This window comes from Salvia splendens, chromosome 22 (assembly GCF_004379255.2).
Source record: "Salvia splendens isolate huo1 chromosome 22, SspV2, whole genome shotgun sequence".
Taxonomy (NCBI): Eukaryota; Viridiplantae; Streptophyta; class Magnoliopsida; order Lamiales; family Lamiaceae; genus Salvia; species Salvia splendens.
Genome location: NC_056053.1, coordinates 3,174,657 through 3,195,337, shown reverse-complemented (window position 1 = coordinate 3,195,337; position 20,681 = coordinate 3,174,657). Strand labels below are relative to the sequence as shown.

The following is a 20,681-nucleotide window of genomic DNA, read 5'->3' as shown; positions in this document are numbered from 1 at the left end:
ATCGTACGTATTTATAGAGTGTGTTTCGCAGACGCAAAGAATAATTATGAAGATGAATTTTGGGAGATTGTTAGTGCTTAAGTTAATGGCTTTACTTGGAATATTGTGTGCAACGATTTATTCCAATTCTTCTGAACTATTAAAGTTGCGGTTTCTAAACAAGAACTATGAGAAATAATTAGGTACAAATCACTAATTATTTCTCACATTTTTATAAACCCTGTTATTTTTATTAAACATAAGTACACAAGAATGAAGATTTCCATACTAACGGATTTATAAAAATGTGATGGTGTTAGTGGAAAGTGAGATACACATTATTAGTAGTATAATTGAATTTTCAAAAATTTAAAAATTAATATTTTTTTCATGGATGGGCTGAAAATGAAATAGTTCATACATTTCAGAGATAAGCCATGAGAGTATAAAGGTTTGGAACCTACACGTTGTTTTGATTAATTAAACTGATGCATAGACACAACCTATGTAATCAAGAAGGTTTTGGCAAAATAAATCTTCAAACGTGTAAATTGTAATCAATGATCACTTTTCTCATTTAGCGCATTGAATGGGAGAAGAAAGAGTCTCTAGCTATGATGACACTGGAAAAATATACAAGTCGTTCAACTGCGTATTTGCAAGGAAATTGCAATTGTAAAAAAGCATATTCCATAAAGGCACTCGCAATAGTGGCCTATAAATCCGTTTATCCCTATTTTCTTCCTGGTACGTCAGCATTTTATTTTTCACCTGTAATAGCATTGTAAATTATTCCCTTAAAATCCGTCTCTCTTCATTTTCACGGCTCTTTTCATTTATTAATTTTTATGTTATCAAAAAAAATAAAATATAGTAGCAAAATAACATATTAAGAAAACAATATAAAAAAAACTACAACGAGAAACAAAATTAAACAAAAGGTACAAATAAACTTTAACGGTTAATTTCTTCAATAATAGTATCACATTGAAGATGAGTATGTGCTAGTTCCGCATTGTAATCCATGCACGTGGAACGTGATTGAAGTCGACCTATAAACTCCGATTGCAAAATTTCAACACGAAATCCAGCCCAAAACTCGGTTCTAGTACTATTCGAACAAGCAATAGATCACTTTGGCATTTCACTTAGCGGTTTGATTGCATAACCACGTATTATCGGTATATGTGCCACAAAATTTCGAACTTAGCCTAAGAACTCCCCACTATACAGAACTCCACAAAATATGATTTAATGTGTCATTTTTCAAAAGTCCAAAGGACAAAATGGAGTTGGAGTAAAGAAAATTGAATTATTGTAGCAAATATAGATTTCAACTAGTTTGGAACAAGGTCAACCTCTCTTATTTGTAAAAATTAATTGTCTATCTAATTTAGATTACTGGTCACCAAAATCCCACCATCCATGCCCTGCATCCCCCTATAAAATTAAACAATATTTTTAAGTTTATTGAAAAGGCCTCTAATGTAGTAGTTCTAAAGCACACAAACTATCTTAATTTTTTAAGATATGATTAAGTTCTTTAACAAAAGCAAATTAATGACTTGATCCAACACAAAGGGTTTTGATATCATAGTCCAAATCAGAAATCACTGTTCATACAAATTCCATACCATAATTCTAACTTCATCTGCATAACAATGTGGTGCGCCACGAAGGTCCTCAGGGCCATGCAACTCAAATATAAAGATACTAAATTTATTAATGCTTAATTACGAAAATAATACAAACCGGTAGTATATATAGACTCTTCTAACGACCCTATGCGGTTCTGACTTATTTGCGATCCGGGAAAGAACCGACAAAGAAAACCCGGAAAGGAATTTATATCATGCTCGACTATATTGGGACGTAGACATGGGTTGCTCGGTATCAGTGAACGGGTATGCTTATTCACTACTATTACAATTAGGGATGTCAATGTAGCCCGCAACCCGTGGGCTAACCCGAATAGCCCGCCAATCAGAGATTTGATTGGATGGGACTTGTGAAAAGGAAAAGTGGGTTGCAGCATCCCACTTTTGGAAGGCACGTGCCACAGGGGGGATTGCATTTGCGGGAAAGTTGGACACAAATCTATAAGTGAGATGGGTTTAAGGCCATCTAGGGTTTCCTGGAAAGAAACTGTAGTGAGATACTATGCGGACGTTGCTCGAGCTTGACTCGTGCTTATTGCCACGGGGTTGCATGTAGTTGGTACCGTTAACGATATCAGGCACCCCGCATCGTGGGGTTGTCATTTTTGATATCGTTTCATCATCTATGATACCTGAGGGTTTGATGTTGTAGTTTTTCTGGTAGGTTTTGATGGCTGATTCTAGGATGTCATCGAAATCATCATTTGTGGCATGAATATTGTTTCCATAGCTGAGGTAACCGAATTTCTCGAGATAGGCTTTGAGCTCAAGGATATCTTTTGTGTTGTTTCCCTTGTGACAACCTTTTAACTTCTTGATGAAATTAAAAGGTGATGAGTTTTTGTCACTAGGGGTGCTCCTCTTGGCATGGCCAACTGGTGCAAGTAGAATGAAAATGAGAAATATAAAGGAGATGGGATGAAAGATCTTAGAAGCCATGACCGAGTACTTGAAAAGATATCGAAAGAGTATTTATTTTTTGTGTGATATTACATTTTAGTGCTATATTGCTCGTATTTATAGACTGAGTTTGGCATAAGATAAGAATAGATAAGAGGTGAAGGAGTAGAATTTTAGTTTGAATTCATCACTGAGGAATCCTAATTTTTCGGATCGGAATTTGGAATCTGCAGTGAGAATAAAGCTTCTCATGCATACTTTTCACACTCCTCAGGAAGTACGAGGTTCAACCTCTTTTTTATCCGAAACTATTCACAAGCCTAATTTCTTAATTTGTGTAAAATATTCAAACAACTGTTGATGTTTAGATGAGCTCATTTTATTATCATACCATACATATAAATAAGCTAGTATGACCTTTTCACTTAATTCAATGGATTAGCTTAATTTCAATATAATTAAAGTTCAAGAGGGATTACCACGATTCCACGGCAATTTTAATAACCTCCTAACATGGATTATTGAGGAAGATATTTTTTTTCTTTTTCAGCATTGATTCTAAGTTATTCATGTTTATAAACTTAACATAAATATAAAACATTATGTGACATTTAGGACAGGGGAAAATGATCCAACACTATTATGGGGGAAAAAATACTTAAAAAGTAGTACTGAAAAGTTTGGCAGTTAGGTAGATATTTAATTATCACGATTATGTAAATTTCGGGTTAGAAAATTGTCAACTACTTAAATGTAAAACTCAAAATTCATAATTGTTGCATACTTATAAAATTGAGTACAATCTATACAATTTATTTATATAAATATATAATTACATAGTTTGATCTTATCTACAACATTACTCGTTTACCTCCAAACTTAATGAATACATGAAAAATATAGTATGTTGAAAAATCTAAATTTGTGTCTTGTCATATACATATATCATCGTTCAATATTTTTTGAGCAACTCACCATACATACATATTTTGCATTTGGCTTGTGCTTTGCCACTTTTGAGTTATGTACCCTGCAGATTTGAGTTATCAAATTAGTATAAATAACGATTATTAGTCGATTAAATTTTTAACTAAGATTTATTAACTTGTAGTTTTGATTTAATTAATAGAAATTTACATAAAGTATGTCTCAAACATACATTGATGTAAAATATTAATTTACAAAATGCTGTTGAACGTGGCTATAAAATAAAATTTGTAACCTATATTTGCACCTACCAATGGAAGGTTCCATTACGATGCCGAAGAGAGGTGGTCTGTTGGGCCGGTTGCAGGCGCTTTCCACCTAGAAACCGTTGCACTTCATGAAATCGGACACCTTTTGGGGCTCGAGCATAGCTCGATTAATGCAGCAATCATGTTTCCGAAGTTTCCAGCCGGACAGGTCAAGAACTTGGATCCAGATGATATCCAAGGAATAAAAGCTTTGTACAATCGTTATTATTTAAAGATGTCATAGTAATTTACGTATTTTTGCATGTGAAATAATTGCCCTATGTTGGAACTGTAATAGTAATGTCAAATAAGGTTACTCGTTTGCTGATACAGACTTGGCCTTCTCCAAGCCTGTAGTGGCCGAGCAACCCATGTCTACGTCCTAATAGAGTCAAGCATGATATAAGCTCCTTTCCGGGTTTTCTTTGTCGGTTCTTTCCCGGATCGCAAATAAGTCAGAACCACATAGGGTTGTTAGAAGAGTCTATATTTACTACCGCTTGTATTATTTTCATAATCAAGCATTAATGAAATTTAGTATCTTTATATTCGAGTTCCATGGCCCCTGAGGACCTTCGTGGCGTACACATTGTTATGCAGATGAAGTTAGAATATTGTATGGAATCTATGATATTAAAACCCTTTGTGTTGGATCAAGTGAATTGCTTTTGTTAAAGAACTTAATCATGCATATCTTAAAAATTAAGATATTTTGTGTGATTTAGAACTACTACATTAGAGGTCGAGCAGGCCTTTAAAACTTAAAAACATTGTTTAATATATGTGGTTATGCAATCAAACCGCTAAGTGAAATGCCAAAGTGATTTATTGCTTTGTTCGAATAGTATTAGTACCGCATTTTGGGCTGGAGTTTCGTGTTGAAATTTTGCAATCGAGGTTTATAGTTCGGCTTCAATCACGTTCTTCGTGCATAGACTACAATGCGCGAGGAACAAGCACATACTCATCTTCAATGTGATACTATTATTGAAGAAATTTGATACCGTTAAAACTTATTTGTACCTTTTGTTTAAGTTTGTTCCTCGCTGTAGTTTATTATATTGTGTTCTTAATATGTTATATTTTACTATTTTATTTAATTTGATAACACAAAAATTAAAAAATAAAAATAGTCGTGAAAATGAGGATAGACGGATTTTAAGGGCATAATTTACGGTGCTATTTCAGGCGCTTGAGCTGGAAAATAAAATACTGATGTAGCAGAAGAAAAATAAGGATAAACTGATTTATAGGCTATTAATGTGAGTGCCCTTATCGAATATGCTTTTTTACAATTGCAATTTCCCTGCAAATACGCAGTTGAACGACTTGCATGTTTTTCCAGTGTCATCATAGCTAGAGAGTCATTCTTCTCCCGGTCAGTGCGCTAAATGGAAAAAAAGACAATGATTATAATTTACATGTTTGAAGATTTATTTTGCCAAAACCTTCTTTATTACATAGGTTGTCATTATGTATCAGTTTAATTACCGAATCAAAACAATGTATAGGTTCCAAACCTTTACACTCTCAATCCATATCTCCGAAATGTATGAACTATTTCATTTTCAGCCTGTCCTTGAAAAATATTAATTTTTGAATTTTGGAAATCTAATTACACTACTAGTAACGTGGATCTCACTCTCCACTAACACCATCACATTTTTATAAATCCTGTAGTATGGAAATCTTCAATTTTTTGTACTTATGTTTAATAAAAATAACAGGGTTTAGAAAAATGTGAGAAATAATTAGTGATTTGCACAATTCTTGTTTAGAAACCGCAACTTTAATCGTTAGAATTAGAATAATTCGTCGCACACAGTATTCCAAGTCAAGCTAACAAACTCCCAAAATTCTTCTTCATAATTATTCTTTGCTTCTGCCAAACACACTCTATAAATACGTACAATGTGTAGCATTAATATTATCACAAAACAAATTAAATATTCGTACATTTTTCAAGTACTCATTCATGGCTTTTAAGATCTTTAATCCCATCTCCTTCATCTTCCTCATTTTCATTCTTCTTGCTCCAATTGGCCATGCCAAGAGGAGCACCCCAAGTGACAAAAACTCATCACCTTTTGATTTCATCAAGAAATTAAAAGGTTCTCACAAGGGAAACACCGTTCGGTGAAATGGCAAAGTGATTTGTAGCCAAAATTCCCCCGCCACTCAAGATTCAAGAACCAACCTTATTTTTATTATTATATAATTTTCTTTGATATATTCAAACATAGTAACAAAAGTAATCTATCTATGAAAAATTATGTTTATAGAATCATACTTCACCCGTCCCCCAAAAATAGACTAATTTACCATTTTGGGTCGTCCCCCAAAATTAGAAAAAAATTTAAATATGGAAAGGTTTAACAAATAATAATCATACACATTGCAATATTTAAAAAAATTAAATATTACAAGTGCAATTTCCTTGCAAATATGCAGTCGAACAACTTGTATAATTTTCCAGTCGTCGTATGGAGTCAATCTTGTCTCGATCAATACCGCTAATGCTAAAAGACAATAATAAGCACGTTTTTGATCCATTTTCCAGGCCAAATAAAATTAACTAAATTGGAATTAGGAATATTCGACATTGTTCTCACTTAAATCTCTTGTTGCTTTGTTTTTCGCTACAGTACTTCCAAATGGTTGCCATAAAAATTATAAATACATCGAATTTTCATTAATTTTGCCATTTTGAACTGATTAGTGGCCTAATTTTGAACTTTCGATTTTTAGTAACCTAATGATTTAAGTTTCATTTAATCTCATTGTTTCCTAACCATCGTTTAGAAATCTTAATTTATAAACAATCTACATTTTATATTACCTATGTTTAATCCATTTATGATTTGAAGCTAATTATTTCTTACAATTCTCGTTTAGAAACCTACAATATAATACTAGTTTACATGGATTGCAATAATTTTTCGTTGATGACCTGGTCTTTTTTTTAACAATTAACTTATTTTAAATCCAATATTCCAAGTCAAAGTCATTCAATTAAAGACAAAACAAACCCCAAAATTGTTTTTCTTGACTTCTTCTAGTATATTTTTCTGCTATACACGGCTATAAATATGGACAATAGATACCATTAATGTATCACAAAACAAATTATATACTCTACTTTTTTCCCAGTAATTATTCATGGCTTCCAAGATTTTTCAGCCCATCTCCTTCATTTTCCTCATTTTCATACTACTTGCTCCAATTGGCCATGCTAAGAGGAGCACCCCCTTTAGATTTCTTCAATAAATTGAAAGGTGTCACAAGGGAAACCACACAAATGAGATCCACAAGCTCAAAGCCTAACTCGAGCAATTTGGCTATCTCAAATACCAAAACAAAACCCATGCCACTGGTGATGATTTCGATGATATTCTTGAATCAGCTCTCAAAACCTATCAAGAAAACTACCACATGAAACCCTCATGTGTTGTTGACGATGCAACGATATCAAAACTGATAACCCCACGTTGTGGGGTACCTGATATCGTTAACGGCATTAACTACATGCAACCTCGTGGCAAGAAACACAACATCCACACAGTATCCCACTATAGTTTTTTTAAAGGAAACCCTAAATGGCCATCTACTAAAACCCATCTCACTTATAGATTCTTGTCCAACGTTCCCACATATGCTATAGCCCCTGTGGCAGGTGCCTTCCAAAAGTGGGAGTCTTCAACCCACTTCACCTTTGCACGAGTCCAAACCAATCAAAATTCTGATTTGGAAATAGGGTTCTTTAGAGGTGATCACGGAGATGGAATTCAAAACGCTTTTGATGAAAAAAGCATAGCTCATGCATCTGCACCACCTGGTGGAAGGTTCCACTACGATGCAGATGATAAATGGTCCGTTGAGCCAGCTGCAGATGCTTTCCACCTAGAAACTGTTGCGCTTCACGAAATCGGACACCTTTTGGGGTTTGGACATAGTTTGATTAATGCAGCAATCATGTATTCTACTTTCAGCCACGGAGAAGTCAAGATCTTGAATGCAGATGATATTGCAGGGATAAGAGCTTTGTACAATCGTTAAAATATTAGATTTAAAGTTGTTACAGTAATTTATGTATTTTTGCATGTGAAAATAGAAAATAATTTCCTTATATTGGAATTTCTGTAATAGGAGTAGTATCTCTAAGGTTTCTCGTTTGCTGATTCTGTGATTCTATTTAAAGTTTATTATGTATTGAATGTAATATAGTCAACCATGATATAATTGCTCATTTCCTCCATTAACAATACTCCAATAAGGCAATAACTTTTTTTTCCTCTCATACTTTACTAACTATACAAAACATATTCTCTCCTAGAAGTGTCTATTTTTGGAAGGAAATAAGTATTAATATTAGAGTTACATGTGGCAACAAATTTCCCTATGTTGGGATCACTAACTATATTTATCTAGCACAACATAGGGTATAAGGCAAATTACACCCAAATTGAAGGTGAAATTTGCCAAGTAATCCAATCGGTTGAAAATTAACATCCAAATTCAAGTTCATGATATTATTTGATAAGTTTGATATTCGTGGAAAAAACTATTACATTCCAATAACCCAATTATAAAATAGGTGAGAGTAAAATAAATAATTGAAGAGTAAATAAAATACTAGTAGGTAAGAGAAAATAAGTTTGTTAAATTTACCATAAATAGAGATGACTTAACTTTAGTTGGACGAGACAATTGCAATGAGTGGAAAGAGTAATAATAATAATAATAATAATAATAATAATAATAATAATAATAATAATAATAATAATAATAGTTTTAAGATGAGTAATAGTTGATAAACTATGAGCAGTTAATGTGATTATATAATAGAAAAGTGAGCACTTTATATCAGTTTTGATTTTTATGAATTTTATAAAATTAAAATGTTAATAATAGTATTTACATAAATATAATCACTGTAATTAATATATAGAAGAAATATAGATATGTGAATAAACATGTACATGCATTTGGTCATAATCTGAATAACTAAATCCTAATGTAATAGGTCAATTCTTATCAAATAGATATATAGTGCAATAATGGGGAATACTATATATACTTCCTCCATTCTACAAAAATAAAGATATTCGGAATGGCACAAAAATTAATGCATAATTGTTAAAGTAAGAGAAAAGAAGAGTAGTATAATTATTAAACTAGTGCTAGTGGATATTGAGACTCACATTGTCATAGTGTTTAATTATGTGTCATAGTGATATAAGTTGTACTCTCTCTGTTCCAAAGAGTATGAACATTTGGGTAGGTATGGGTTTTAATGCATAATTGAAAAAGTAAGAGAGATAGAAAAAAAAATTTAAAGTATTGTTAGTGGAGAATGAGTCTCACCTCATTAGAGAGAAATGAGTTTCCAAAATTAGAAAATTCATACTTTACAGGGACGGACTATAAAGGAAATAGTTCATACTTTTCAGGGACGGGGGAAATAAATAAATTGATATATATGAGTAATGAGTTGGGCCGAACTTTTCATATATGAAAATGTGCTATTTTTATAAGACGGCCAGAAAAAAGAAAAAAGAAAGTGTTCTATTTTAATGGAACATAAGGAGTAGCATATATTAATACACGAGTGTGCAAGTAGTAAATAAAACATTAAACTTTAGTGTATGATCAAACACTTTGTATAATACAACTGTTAGATTCTAAGTTGCGTCAAATGCTTACAGTTATATGATTTACAAATAAATTTATAAGAAATAATGAAAAGTTAATTGGAGTCATCATTTACAAAAAATTTATAACTACGATATCCCTAACCATATCCCTAACCTTTTAAAAATGATATACTATCTCCTTATTATTTATTAAAATTAACTAATTTTATCTAAATTAAAGTTCGCGCGATTAGTACAATAATTACGACTAGTCACTTTTATTAAGTGAATTGAGTTTTAAACTTAGTGTAATTCAACTTCATTCAGCCTAACTTTTTTAATTAATCAACCAAATTAACAAATTACATAATATAAAATACTTTCATCCGTTTCTTAAAAATAGAAACTATTGAAACAACATGGATTATAATTTAAAATTGGCAACGTAAGAGAGTGGATGAGAAAAAATGGGTGATATAAAAGAAAAGAATAGAAAAAATATATGAAATTAGTGTTAGTGGACTGTATGGTCCATATCCTATTTGAAAATTTTCTATTTTTAAAAAAGCATACCAAAAAGGAAAGAGTTTCTATTTTAAGAAAATGTATGAGTAGATATAATTTTTTAAATGAAGGAAAAATGACTAACATAGCCTTTTAAGGAAAAATAAAATAAAAGTCTAAAAATAGTGTAAAATTAAGTACATCAAATAAAATTTAGTCTTTAGCCAGAAATCTCTAATAGTAATATTTATTTTTATGAGGTACTGAAAAATTGCAAACACCATTCTTTACAAACATTTTGTCATAGTTACTCAAAATTTTAAATAAATATATTAGTTCTGATTTTTTTTATAATAAAAGTACTTCATATAATTAAAAGAAACCAAAATGTCGTATTCATATATATGTCAAATACATGATTCAGGTTCAGTTTTTCGACCTAGATCATCTATTATTGTATACGCTCATTAAGATTAACACTGTTCATGGTATAAGTAGTACTCCACCATTTAAAGAGCAATAGCCTGATCACATAATTTAAGAAATTGTTTAATTTTATTAAAAATACTAAAGGAAGAAAGTGAATGGAATGTGTGACTCATTTAAAGTAGTACTTCGTATTAGTCTTATATTGGATTGTGTTTGTGAAAAGTTGATGGAATGTAAGGTTCATATGCTAAACGTTGAATAAAATAAATGGTTTTATAAATCATGGATAATTCAAAATGGCAAAAATGGTTAAACGAATAAGGAGTACTGAAAGTATACTAAGACAAAGTTTGCCATATAGGTAGATATTTAATTATTACTACAATTTAATGTGAATTTCGGATAGCTAGGAAATTGTCAACTAATTAAATGTATAACTTAAATTCATAACTATTGCATATACGAAACTGAATACTGTCTATATAAATATATAAATGCATAGTTTTGATCTTATTAATAACATTATCCGTTTACCCCCAAATTTAATAAATGAGTGAAAAGCCTACGTTAAAATATCTAAATTTAAGCCATACTATCATAATATAGCAATTATTTACAGCATTAGTTGTTTGAGAGTAATTTATAAGAACTATCTTAAAATGAAAACTTGAAATTTAATCGATTGGAAATATAAAATATAGCAGTTTTCTATATATTTAGTTCGATATCAATACAATAAAAATGTTATTGAAAATTTTAATTTCACAAAGTTCATAAAAGTTAAAGCTTGATTTATTATTTTATTAATTTATTTGAAATCATAGAGAAAAACGAGTAAATCGAGCTTTGATTTTTATGAATTTTGTGAAACTAAATTTTTAAATGTATTAATCAAACTAAATACTTCATCCTTCCCTAAAAATAGAAACTTTTGAAACGGTACGGGTATTAATGCAAAATTGATAAAGTAAGAGAGATATAGATATGAAAATGTATTAATGGAAAATAGGTTCCACCTCATTAGAGAGAAAGAAACTTCCTAAAAAGGAAAGTTTCTACTTTTAGGGGATGGAACAAAAAAGACAAAGTTTCAGTTTTTAGAGGACGGAGGGAGTATATAAATCAAAACAAACAACACTAAATGTGTGTCAAACGAGAGTGATGTATCATAAAATTGTCAACTACTATAATATCACATTTAAATTGTGAACTGAGTGCAATCTCGATATCTCGATAAATATATAAAAACAGATTATTTTATCTTATTTATAAGTAGGGATGTCGATCTAAATAACCCCATAAAATTATAGGGTTGAGGCTGTAAAATCATAACTCGAATACAAAATGGGGCTATTTGGGTCAGTCGATTCAGGCTATCGGGTCAGCTGGGCTGCCCAAGTCAGATTGTGGGTCTGCAGGCCATCGGGTTGTACATATGGATGTCAATCGGGCCAACTGTACTCAAGGTTGTGGGTTAATCGGGTTTGGACTAATCGAATTGTGATTTTATCGAGTTATGAATATTCAATCCTAACCCTAAAGGTTCGAATTTCGAGATAGCCTAGCAGACTAATCGGGTTGCTACCGATTAAATTAACATATAATTAATCCAATATAAAATAATGAAACTTCCTTCCAAATGAGAGAAATAACTCAAAATAGATTCAAGTATGTCAAAAGTCTTACACAAAATAGTTCACATTGTGCCTTTTAACCTAGGATAAGAAGGAAGATGAGAAGACTAAAAAATGGATAAAATCTACGACTCGGTGAATTCCATAGGTAGCCGCCTCCCTCTTAAAGAGAGAGAGGCTTCGATCCAAATTCGAGGTGTAGTGTCAATCAATCGTCATGTAAGCGTCGACGTCAATGTGTGTTGTGTTTTATATTTTGTGCAGAGTGGAAATCTTTGCTAGCTTAAATGAATAGTAAGTAGGAGGATAAGAAACAATTGAAATTTGAAAGCATCAATTGTTACGTATTAATTTGGAATTAACACCTAGCGGATCCGCCAATGGATACAAATAAATATCCCTCTCAAATCATATATACGAAAAAAATAATTAAAATAAGACTAAATTCGAGATACCATTCGAAATTCACATAATTTTTTGATAGGAAGCTTTATCATTTCAAAGGCCCATAAAAAATTGTAACTTGCAAAATAAACATGCGTGAAATCCATGTAAAAATTACAAAACAAGCTCGGTTGCTTTATATATATGTATCACAACACAGTGGGATGTCATGTAAGCAAAAAGTTAACGACATCTAAACATCATTAGAGCATCCACAACCGTGCTTTTGCCAGCGAGCATGGTTGTGGGTCCGACCCCACTTTTTCTGCATACTCTTTGGCAAGAGCACAACACCCACAGTTGTGCTCTTCCGCAAGGACGAGCACAATTCAATTGAAATTCAATTAAACAAAAACATTTCCATAATATTAAAATTCATTAAAAAACCACAATAAATATTACAAATTACAAATTAAATAAAAATTACATAATTAAAATCCTAAAAATTAAAAATTACATAATTAAAATACTAAAAATTAAAAGTTACATAATTAAACTCCTAAAAATTAAAAATTACATAATTAAAAGCTAAAAATACCCCCGTGGGCGACTACTCATCCGACGGCACTACCCCCAATTGTCTTTGGAGGCCCAATATCATGGCCTCATGCGATCGAAGTTGCGAGGGGGTCATAGTGGACCTATCGGCCATATTGAGTTGGGCCAAAAGCTGCCACAACGAGTTGGTGGGGGTGGAGGTGGCGCATATGGAACGGAAACGGGAGCGGGAACTGGAGCATCGGCGGTTGCAGCCGCGGCTCGACGGCGGTTGGCCGCTGCCTTCTTCCTTCCTTGCGGTCGGCGTTGGGAACCGCTCGGGCCGGCGTCGGGGCTACCCAAGTTAGCTCCGGCGAGTTGGCTAGCCACTTCTTCGGAGCCGGCGTCGGATAGGGATACCGACTTTGACCGTTTGGAGGAGCCGCTAGAGGAGGATGTTACGCCTCCCATATACTTCGGGTGCGTCCGCGTCTCCTGCCAAACGTTGAGATACTTGAACGGCTTGTAGTTCATGGATTGGTAGGTGCTCATCGCGGCAGTGATGATGTCGACCTCGCTCCGGCCGCTCCCGGCATTCCGCTCTTCCTGGAGGAAATAGCCATTGAACTTGCCAATTTCATCGTTGGCTCGGAAGATGGCGTTGCGAACCATACTCTCGTTGCGCTCGACCGTTCCCGGCGGCCGATTTTCATTTACCGGCGAGCGATGCTCCACCCAAAGTGATCGCCGGATTGGTTCGTGCCAACCACCGGATCTTCGGAGATTTCCAAGTACGCCGTGAACAATTTATCCATCTCCGCCGGAGTGTACGGTGTGCTGACACCGCGAGTAGGAGGAGTCGGAGTTTGGGAGGGGCGGTCGACCTAGGCTCCGGTGTCCTCCCGTATCGCCCTTCGGGGGCACATTGGTCGTCGATTGGGTATGGCCGGTAGCCACCCGGAATGCCCGGACTAGGAAACGGTTGTGAACCGAACCATTCGGGGTTCCAACCGTGGGAGAGCGGGGGGTCATCGCCTTGGCCGGACATTGTTATGACGTAGGAGTGGAAGAAAGATTGAGAATAGATATGAGAGAATGAAGATGAGAATGGATATGAGAGAATGAAGATGAGAATGGATATGGGAGAATGAAGATGAGATTTGTATAGTTTGGTGTGAATTTTTTGGTGTGAAAGTGAGGTATTTATTGATGAAAATGTGTATCTTAGGGGAAAAAAAATTTAAAAAGTGGAAAAAAACGGTAAAAACGGTAAAAACAGATATATTTTTTTTGGATATTGATTTTTTTATCGGTTTTTTTAATTAAAAACTGATTTTTAATAATAAAAGCTGCTCGCCACGTCGCCTGCTCGCTGGCACAGACGTGCTCGATGCAGCGAGCAACGCCGTGCCAGCGGCGCGAGCACAGCGGCGGCGGACCTCGTTCTTGCTAGCGGCACGGACAGACGGACACCGTCCGTCCACCGTTGTGCATGCTCTTAACGACGGTTTGTATTAAATTCAAACCATATTGGACCAAACCAGAGTCGAAGGCTAAGCCACATTTGGTGGATAGAAGAGAACGGGTTTGGGCAGAAACAACCGCTATATAAAAATGGTATCCACCCGTTTTCAGATTTGAAACCGGCAAAGAAGTGGGAAATTCTCCGCCTTGGAAGAACCAACACTGTTCCTTGATTCTCAACCAAAATTCCCTAGCTAAAAATGGTGAGTAGTTCCAAGGGAGGATCGGCCAGCGACGCCGATAATTCTTCTGGCGACGCGCCCGAATCTCAGTCCAACAGCCTATTCTCCGAGGGCGAGAAGGTTCTCGCCTACCACGGCCCCCGCATCTACGAAGCCAAAGTACTCCCTAAATCCATTTCCTAGGGTTTTCGTTTTTACTGATTCCACCATTTGTTTTCTTAGTTTCTGTGATTGGAGCTCGTTAATTAGCTCTTTTGATTGGTACTTGAATATAATTTGAAATGTGAATTTTTTGTATTTTAATTCTGTTAGCATCAAGCAGTTTTCATTTTCTTTTTGAGCTGATGCCGTCTACGTCTTTCTATCAAGCTTGTTTCGGAGTTGGGTTAGATGTGTTTTTCTGCGAGGGTAACTATTACATTTGATTTCTTAGGATGTTTGTGAATCCCCCCCGTACTTTTGTGAATAAGGCGGGCTTAGCTGCATATTTATATACATACAATTCTTGATCGGAAAAATAAATGGAGGATAATTGCATCCGAGATTCTATTTGTGTAATGCCATTATGTTGTTTGCTTTCCCAATTGCATCCCTAACTCACTTTCAAGGGGAATGATTTTGAATAATTACCCTTCAGTTGTCACCCTTTCAAGTTTCAAATTCATTTTTCGAATATATTACCCCTTCCGCTGTGTTATTCTTTTCGAATCAAGTCAGCTCGTACTAACGGGGCTTAATGAGTTTAATAACCACTGTTAAAGCCAGAGTACTGAGACAAAGAAAATCATTCAAGCATGAAAGTTAGAACGAAAAACTGTGCTTCTTTGCAATATTCATAATTCACTGTCTTCTGCTCCTAATACTTCCATGAGAAAAAAAATCTAGGAACCTGAAGTCACAAATTTAATGACAAGATAATTCATGCCTGCTCTCATTTTTTAATTGGCAGTTTAATTTAGTATATTTTGTTCATTCTCTTATTTCAGATAATGTGTTACTAGTAAATTACTCAGGATCAGTTTATTCTTTCTTTTTTGTTTTTTTTCCTACAACTAGGTTTTTGCAACATATTATTTGATTTTTTGCAATTTACTAGCTTTCTTTAGTCATAACAGTATTTTTCATTAGTTTCTCTTGTGCACGTGTAAGGTTCAAAAAACAGAGTTCCGGAAGAATGAGTGGAGATATTTTCTCCATTACCTTGTAAGTTTAATTTCCTACTTTTCTCCATTTGCCCCTAGTTGATTTTGATTGACCATTACTCGATGTGGTTGTGACTTTCTTAACAAAGATCTTTCTATTAATTGTGTAGTCTATCAATAACATGTTTGCCTGGTCTTATTTGTCAAATGGTATACTACTATATATATACTCTATTACTCTAATTGGTATATTATCTTTTGCAGGGTTGGAATAAAAAGTGAGCATGCTCCCATCCCTTCACTTCCTTCTTTATTTATCAGACTTGAAGGTCCTATCTCAGTCTCTCTTTCAATATGCTTTGTAGAACACTTTATATGTGTGTAATAGATTTACCAGTTTGTTACTCCATTATGCAGTGCGAGAATACCCAAATAGATATCAATTATAAAAGTCTTGATCATTTTTAATTGTTTGGGTGTTTTCTGTAAATAGAATATACATGGCTATTGAATATCATTGTTTTACTAATTATATGAATAAACATTTCTTCCCTTGTGGTTCAGAATTTTGGAAACAAGTTAAATATCTTGTTTGGGTAAACATAGATTTGTTTTGGCCCTATGATTGGTATGTTAATAGCTGCAACTTTTTCACACTGCCGATACTGGTAAAGTTCTTTGGTATCACTAACTAAATGTTCAAAATGTTGCCAATTAGTTGGGATGAATGGGTGGGCATGGATCGGCTGATGAAATACACCGAAGAGAATATCGTGAAGCAACAGGCCCTTGATAAGAAAGCTGGAGTGGACAAGAATTCTAAATCAGGACGTTCGGCTCAAGCAAAACCAAAAAGTTCAGCTGGTATGGCTCTGTCTTTGATCAGTTAATTTCTTAGGGACTCTTCTTGACGCTGTATATCTTTATCAGATAACATTTTATGTTTGGTGAGCTGTTTTTTTATATGGTATTGACTTAAGTTCTATTCCTCATGGATTTTTTAGATGCTAAAGTGGATAAAGAGGAGGCAAAAACCACAGGTAACTGTTTCCAGATTTCTACATTGCGTGTAATTTGCCACTTGCCCCCATCATATACTCTTCAAAAAAATGGGACTTCATCCTGGTCAGTAGTTGAGTAAGCAAGTGGAGGTTAAAATAGGTTGAAAACTGTATTCTCTGTGTCAATATTTGATGTAGTTAACCTCTTGATGAAATGAACTAAAGGAAGAAAAATATGGGATTTAGCCACATAGCAATAAAAATGTATTCTGGACATATTTACCTATTCTATGTCACGAATTTGCAGCTACAAAGGGGAAAAAGCGAAAGGCTGATTCAGGGATTGAGGTTTGTTCTATACTCTCCTCTGGTTGATAGTTTGCAAATTTCACCAAAACAAATTGGGGGATGTTATAATAGCAAAATAAATAAAAAGCTGTAATTGCAACAATTCAAAAGCGCTATTATAATTGCAGATTATTCTTAATGTTGTGTTATTTGCGGCATTTACCCTCAAGTATTGATCACCCAAATTTTTGGTCTTCTCATTTAGGACAACCCTGCAACAGAAAAACTCATCAAAATCCAAATCCCTCCCAGTTTCAAGAAGCGATTAGTTGAAGATTGGGAGTTTATTACTCAGCAGAACAAGGTAATAGTGCTTTATTGCTGGAGGATACATTATGTAATTCAAGTAAAAATTTCAGAATGTGAGCAACTAACTCATTGCTAATGACAAAGTGCTAATGAGTTGGTACTGACTGAACAGATGCTAATGAGAGCAAAAAAAGTAACTCATAAAAATTCATGCATACTTTTGCTCTTTTTCTGTTCAGCTAATGAAAAAGTGCTAATGAATTAGCAAGTACTGACTCCATTCTAATACTTGCATAAATAGTTGAAGTATCACATGTGAGTGTGATTATAGGGAAAAATTGGGATATCCAGTACTATTTTTCCATAACAATTTTGAATAATGTTCTAACACAATCAATGGAAGCATTGCTGAAGTGTGGACCAAATAGGATATCCAGTTATTTTTCCCGTACAATTAAAAAGCAATAAAAACCTAATATGTAGACTGGCGTTTACTCATCAGTCGATTCATACCATATTCAGTTTATGCTGTCAGAACGGAATCATTCTGCCCTTTTTTTTTTATCAATTTTACAGCATTGAAGCTCTTTTTCTGCCCTTTTTTTTTTTTATCAATTTTACAGCATTGAAGCTCTTTCTACTTACGTGAAATTCAGATAAGAATGTTCTCAAGAATCATGAGCTTTTTACATAATGCTGATAATTTTTTCTTCTAGACCTTTGTCACCAAATGTCCGTCAATCATTCATGTTTAAGGTGTAGCCCTTGATTTTCTGATGGATATTGCTGCCCATTTTGTTTGTGCTTCCTGGATTTTGTATTCTATCTTGCGTCTCACTGCAAGTAAACCGTACATATAAAGGTTTTCTTTGCTGCAGCTTGTGAAGCTCCCCAGATCACCAAATGTTGACGATATATTGACAAAATATCTTGAACACAGGTCCAAGAAGGATGGCATGTGAGTTTGTTTTCTTGTCTGAAACTTGCCCATGTCTGTAAACAACTATCTGCCATGATATACTTTGTGATTGAAATATGGATGGGTTATTCCTGACAAAAACCATCAGTTAGCTGACAAAAACCATCAGTTTCAGTGAATGAATGGTCCAACAAAAAACTTTAGTACTGTGTTTGTTAATTGTAGACCATTTATTTTTGTTTGATGGACGGGTACTTATAAAGATTGCATGGTCTTGATGGAACAGAATGCATGCTTTCCCTTCAAAGGAGATGCATTAATATATAATAGTACTATTATAAAGCATGCCCAATGTTTTTTATTTCACTTTACTTTCTTTTCAGTAATAGACTGTGAAAGTCCACTTGTTAACAGGTTGATTTGTTACAACAATGAGTGGTTATTATCCAAATATCATTTCCCGAGAATTTATGTTATCCTCTTGGTTAGTTTACCCCCATACATCACAGTAGTTTGATTTTCTGTTCTTGACCGTACCCTTAAAAGGTTGGAGCTGCAAGTAGTTTGTTTGTTAGGCAGAATCTAAAGCTATAGATATGTTCATAGTTGGGAAATACACCTACTCATATGTTTTCTTTAGTTGCATGGTTTTATGTTTTAGGAGTTACATTGTTTAGAGCTCAGGGGAAGCAAAGCGAGTTTGTTTCCTGAAATGTTCAATTTTACATGGCTAATTATACTTGATTCGTTTGCATGAGTACAGGATGACTGATGTGGTTGGAGAAATTTTGAATGGGTTAAGATGTTATTTTGACAAAGCATTGCCAACTATTCTTTTGTACAAAAAGGAGCGCCCACAGTACCGAGAGGCTGTTTCAGATAATACATCTCCATCAACTATATATGGAGCTGAACATTTGTTGCGCCTATTTGGTATGCTTATTGTCAATAAGAACTTAGCAAATCACTGTCAAATATTATTTCATTTTTTTAGTATTATTTTAATACTCTTGTTGGAGTTCACCTCACTTAAACATATTCTGACTGTTCTTTTGGTATCTGATTTGGAAACTCTGACTTTTTTGTCAATATCTGATTTGGATTGTATATTATATGCAGTGAAATTGCCAGAATTGTTGGCTTATGTGAAAATTGATGAGGAGACTTTGATTCGGTTGCAGCAGAGATTGCTCGAATTTCTCAAGTATGTTGTTAATCTTATTGTTTGACAACATGACATCTCTACTGTTCTATTTGTGTGCTTAAGATGGTGACAAGAAAATAATTATGATCCATATTGCAATTCAGTGTGCTGCAATAAGGTTGTCAACATAATGGGCGACGAATAAAGCTAAATTCGATAGTTTCTCCTCTCTGTCTTGCGTGTTTTCTCGTAACCCTGCTTATTGTGAAATGGACAAATGCAAGACTTGTATCATATATACCACACTGCTTATGCATGTTACTTCTTTTTCTGAGAATGAAAATTGTCATATCGTGTATCATACATATTTGTGTTTCTCTTTCAATATTTATTGCGATAAAATTCCTTATCCCCATAAATATCTACATCAATTCGTCTGGTCACTTGATTTGAGTTCTGCAGACATGGTTTAACATTCACTTGGAATTCAAAGTTGGGACTTTTTATATTTCAGATGTAAACTATATTTGATTTTCCTATACTTTACCTTACTACCTATGGTTGTGGTTGATGTAGGTTTCTGCAAAATAACGAGAGCACTTTCTTCCTCTCCGCATATGATGGTCCTAAAATTACTGAAGGAGGTAGCAAGGGGAAGGATAGCTGATTTGATAATCAGTGTGTTCTTGTCGTAGTTGTTGGCTTTAATATACCGGGAAAGAAGCATCGGTATGTATGGGTAATCATGTTGTTGTTTATAGGCTCTTACATATTGTTGTAGCAACATAGTACTTTATTTTAGAAGGATGCATAGTTTCCATTTTTCACATTCTAGTTGTAAAACAGCTCCACACCATCAATTTCAACTGTAATATACTTACCTAAATTTGAGACATGCCCTTGATCCTGATGTCCTTGTGTCAATAATATTTTAGGTCATATTAGTCCATGCGCTTTGGCACGTTTAACATTTTTCATTTTCTCCATCTACATTTTTTTTTTATCTAATATAGTTATATTACTCCTCCCACCCTATATAGGTAGACGACCACTAATCAGTTTCATTTAGGAAAGCAATTTTCTCGTGTTTTCATTCCTCAATGTCAATATTCTAATAATTTTTTTTCGATTTCACTTATTTTACCAATTATACATTAAATTTCATGTTGTTCAAAAAATTTACTTTTATGCGGCGAGTGAGTATTACACAATATTACTACTATTAGTGTATGTATGATATCTTTTAAAAAAGTCACTAAAAATGTTTTAAAAAATTGTG

At 34.0% G+C, this 20,681-nt stretch overlaps 3 protein-coding genes across 3 annotated transcripts; 2 read left to right on the top strand and 1 right to left on the bottom strand.

Moving 5' to 3' along the window:
- Positions 1-2,093: 2,093 nt before the first annotated feature.
- Positions 2,094-2,576, bottom strand: LOC121787886 (metalloendoproteinase 3-MMP-like). Its single transcript, XM_042186734.1, has one exon. It carries the CDS (start codon positions 2,574-2,576, stop codon positions 2,094-2,096), a length of 483 nt encoding a protein of 160 aa, XP_042042668.1.
- A 1,496-nt stretch (positions 2,577-4,072) lies between these two features.
- LOC121787885 (metalloendoproteinase 3-MMP-like) lies at positions 4,073-7,875 on the top strand. The gene is made up of 2 exons (XM_042186733.1): positions 4,073-4,084; positions 7,103-7,875. Exons 1-2 carry the CDS (start codon positions 4,073-4,075, stop codon positions 7,826-7,828), a joined length of 738 nt encoding a protein of 245 aa, XP_042042667.1. The 3' UTR covers positions 7,829-7,875.
- Positions 7,876-14,452: 6,577 nt separating this feature from the next.
- On the top strand, positions 14,453-20,312 carry LOC121786316 (protein MRG1-like). The gene is made up of 11 exons (XM_042184927.1): positions 14,453-14,758; positions 15,749-15,802; positions 16,006-16,019; positions 16,460-16,605; positions 16,746-16,781; positions 17,050-17,090; positions 17,296-17,394; positions 18,218-18,297; positions 19,022-19,191; positions 19,378-19,462; positions 19,979-20,312. Exons 1-11 carry the CDS (start codon positions 14,618-14,620, stop codon positions 20,067-20,069), a joined length of 957 nt encoding a protein of 318 aa, XP_042040861.1. The 5' UTR covers positions 14,453-14,617; the 3' UTR covers positions 20,070-20,312.
- Positions 20,313-20,681: the final 369 nt, after the last annotated feature.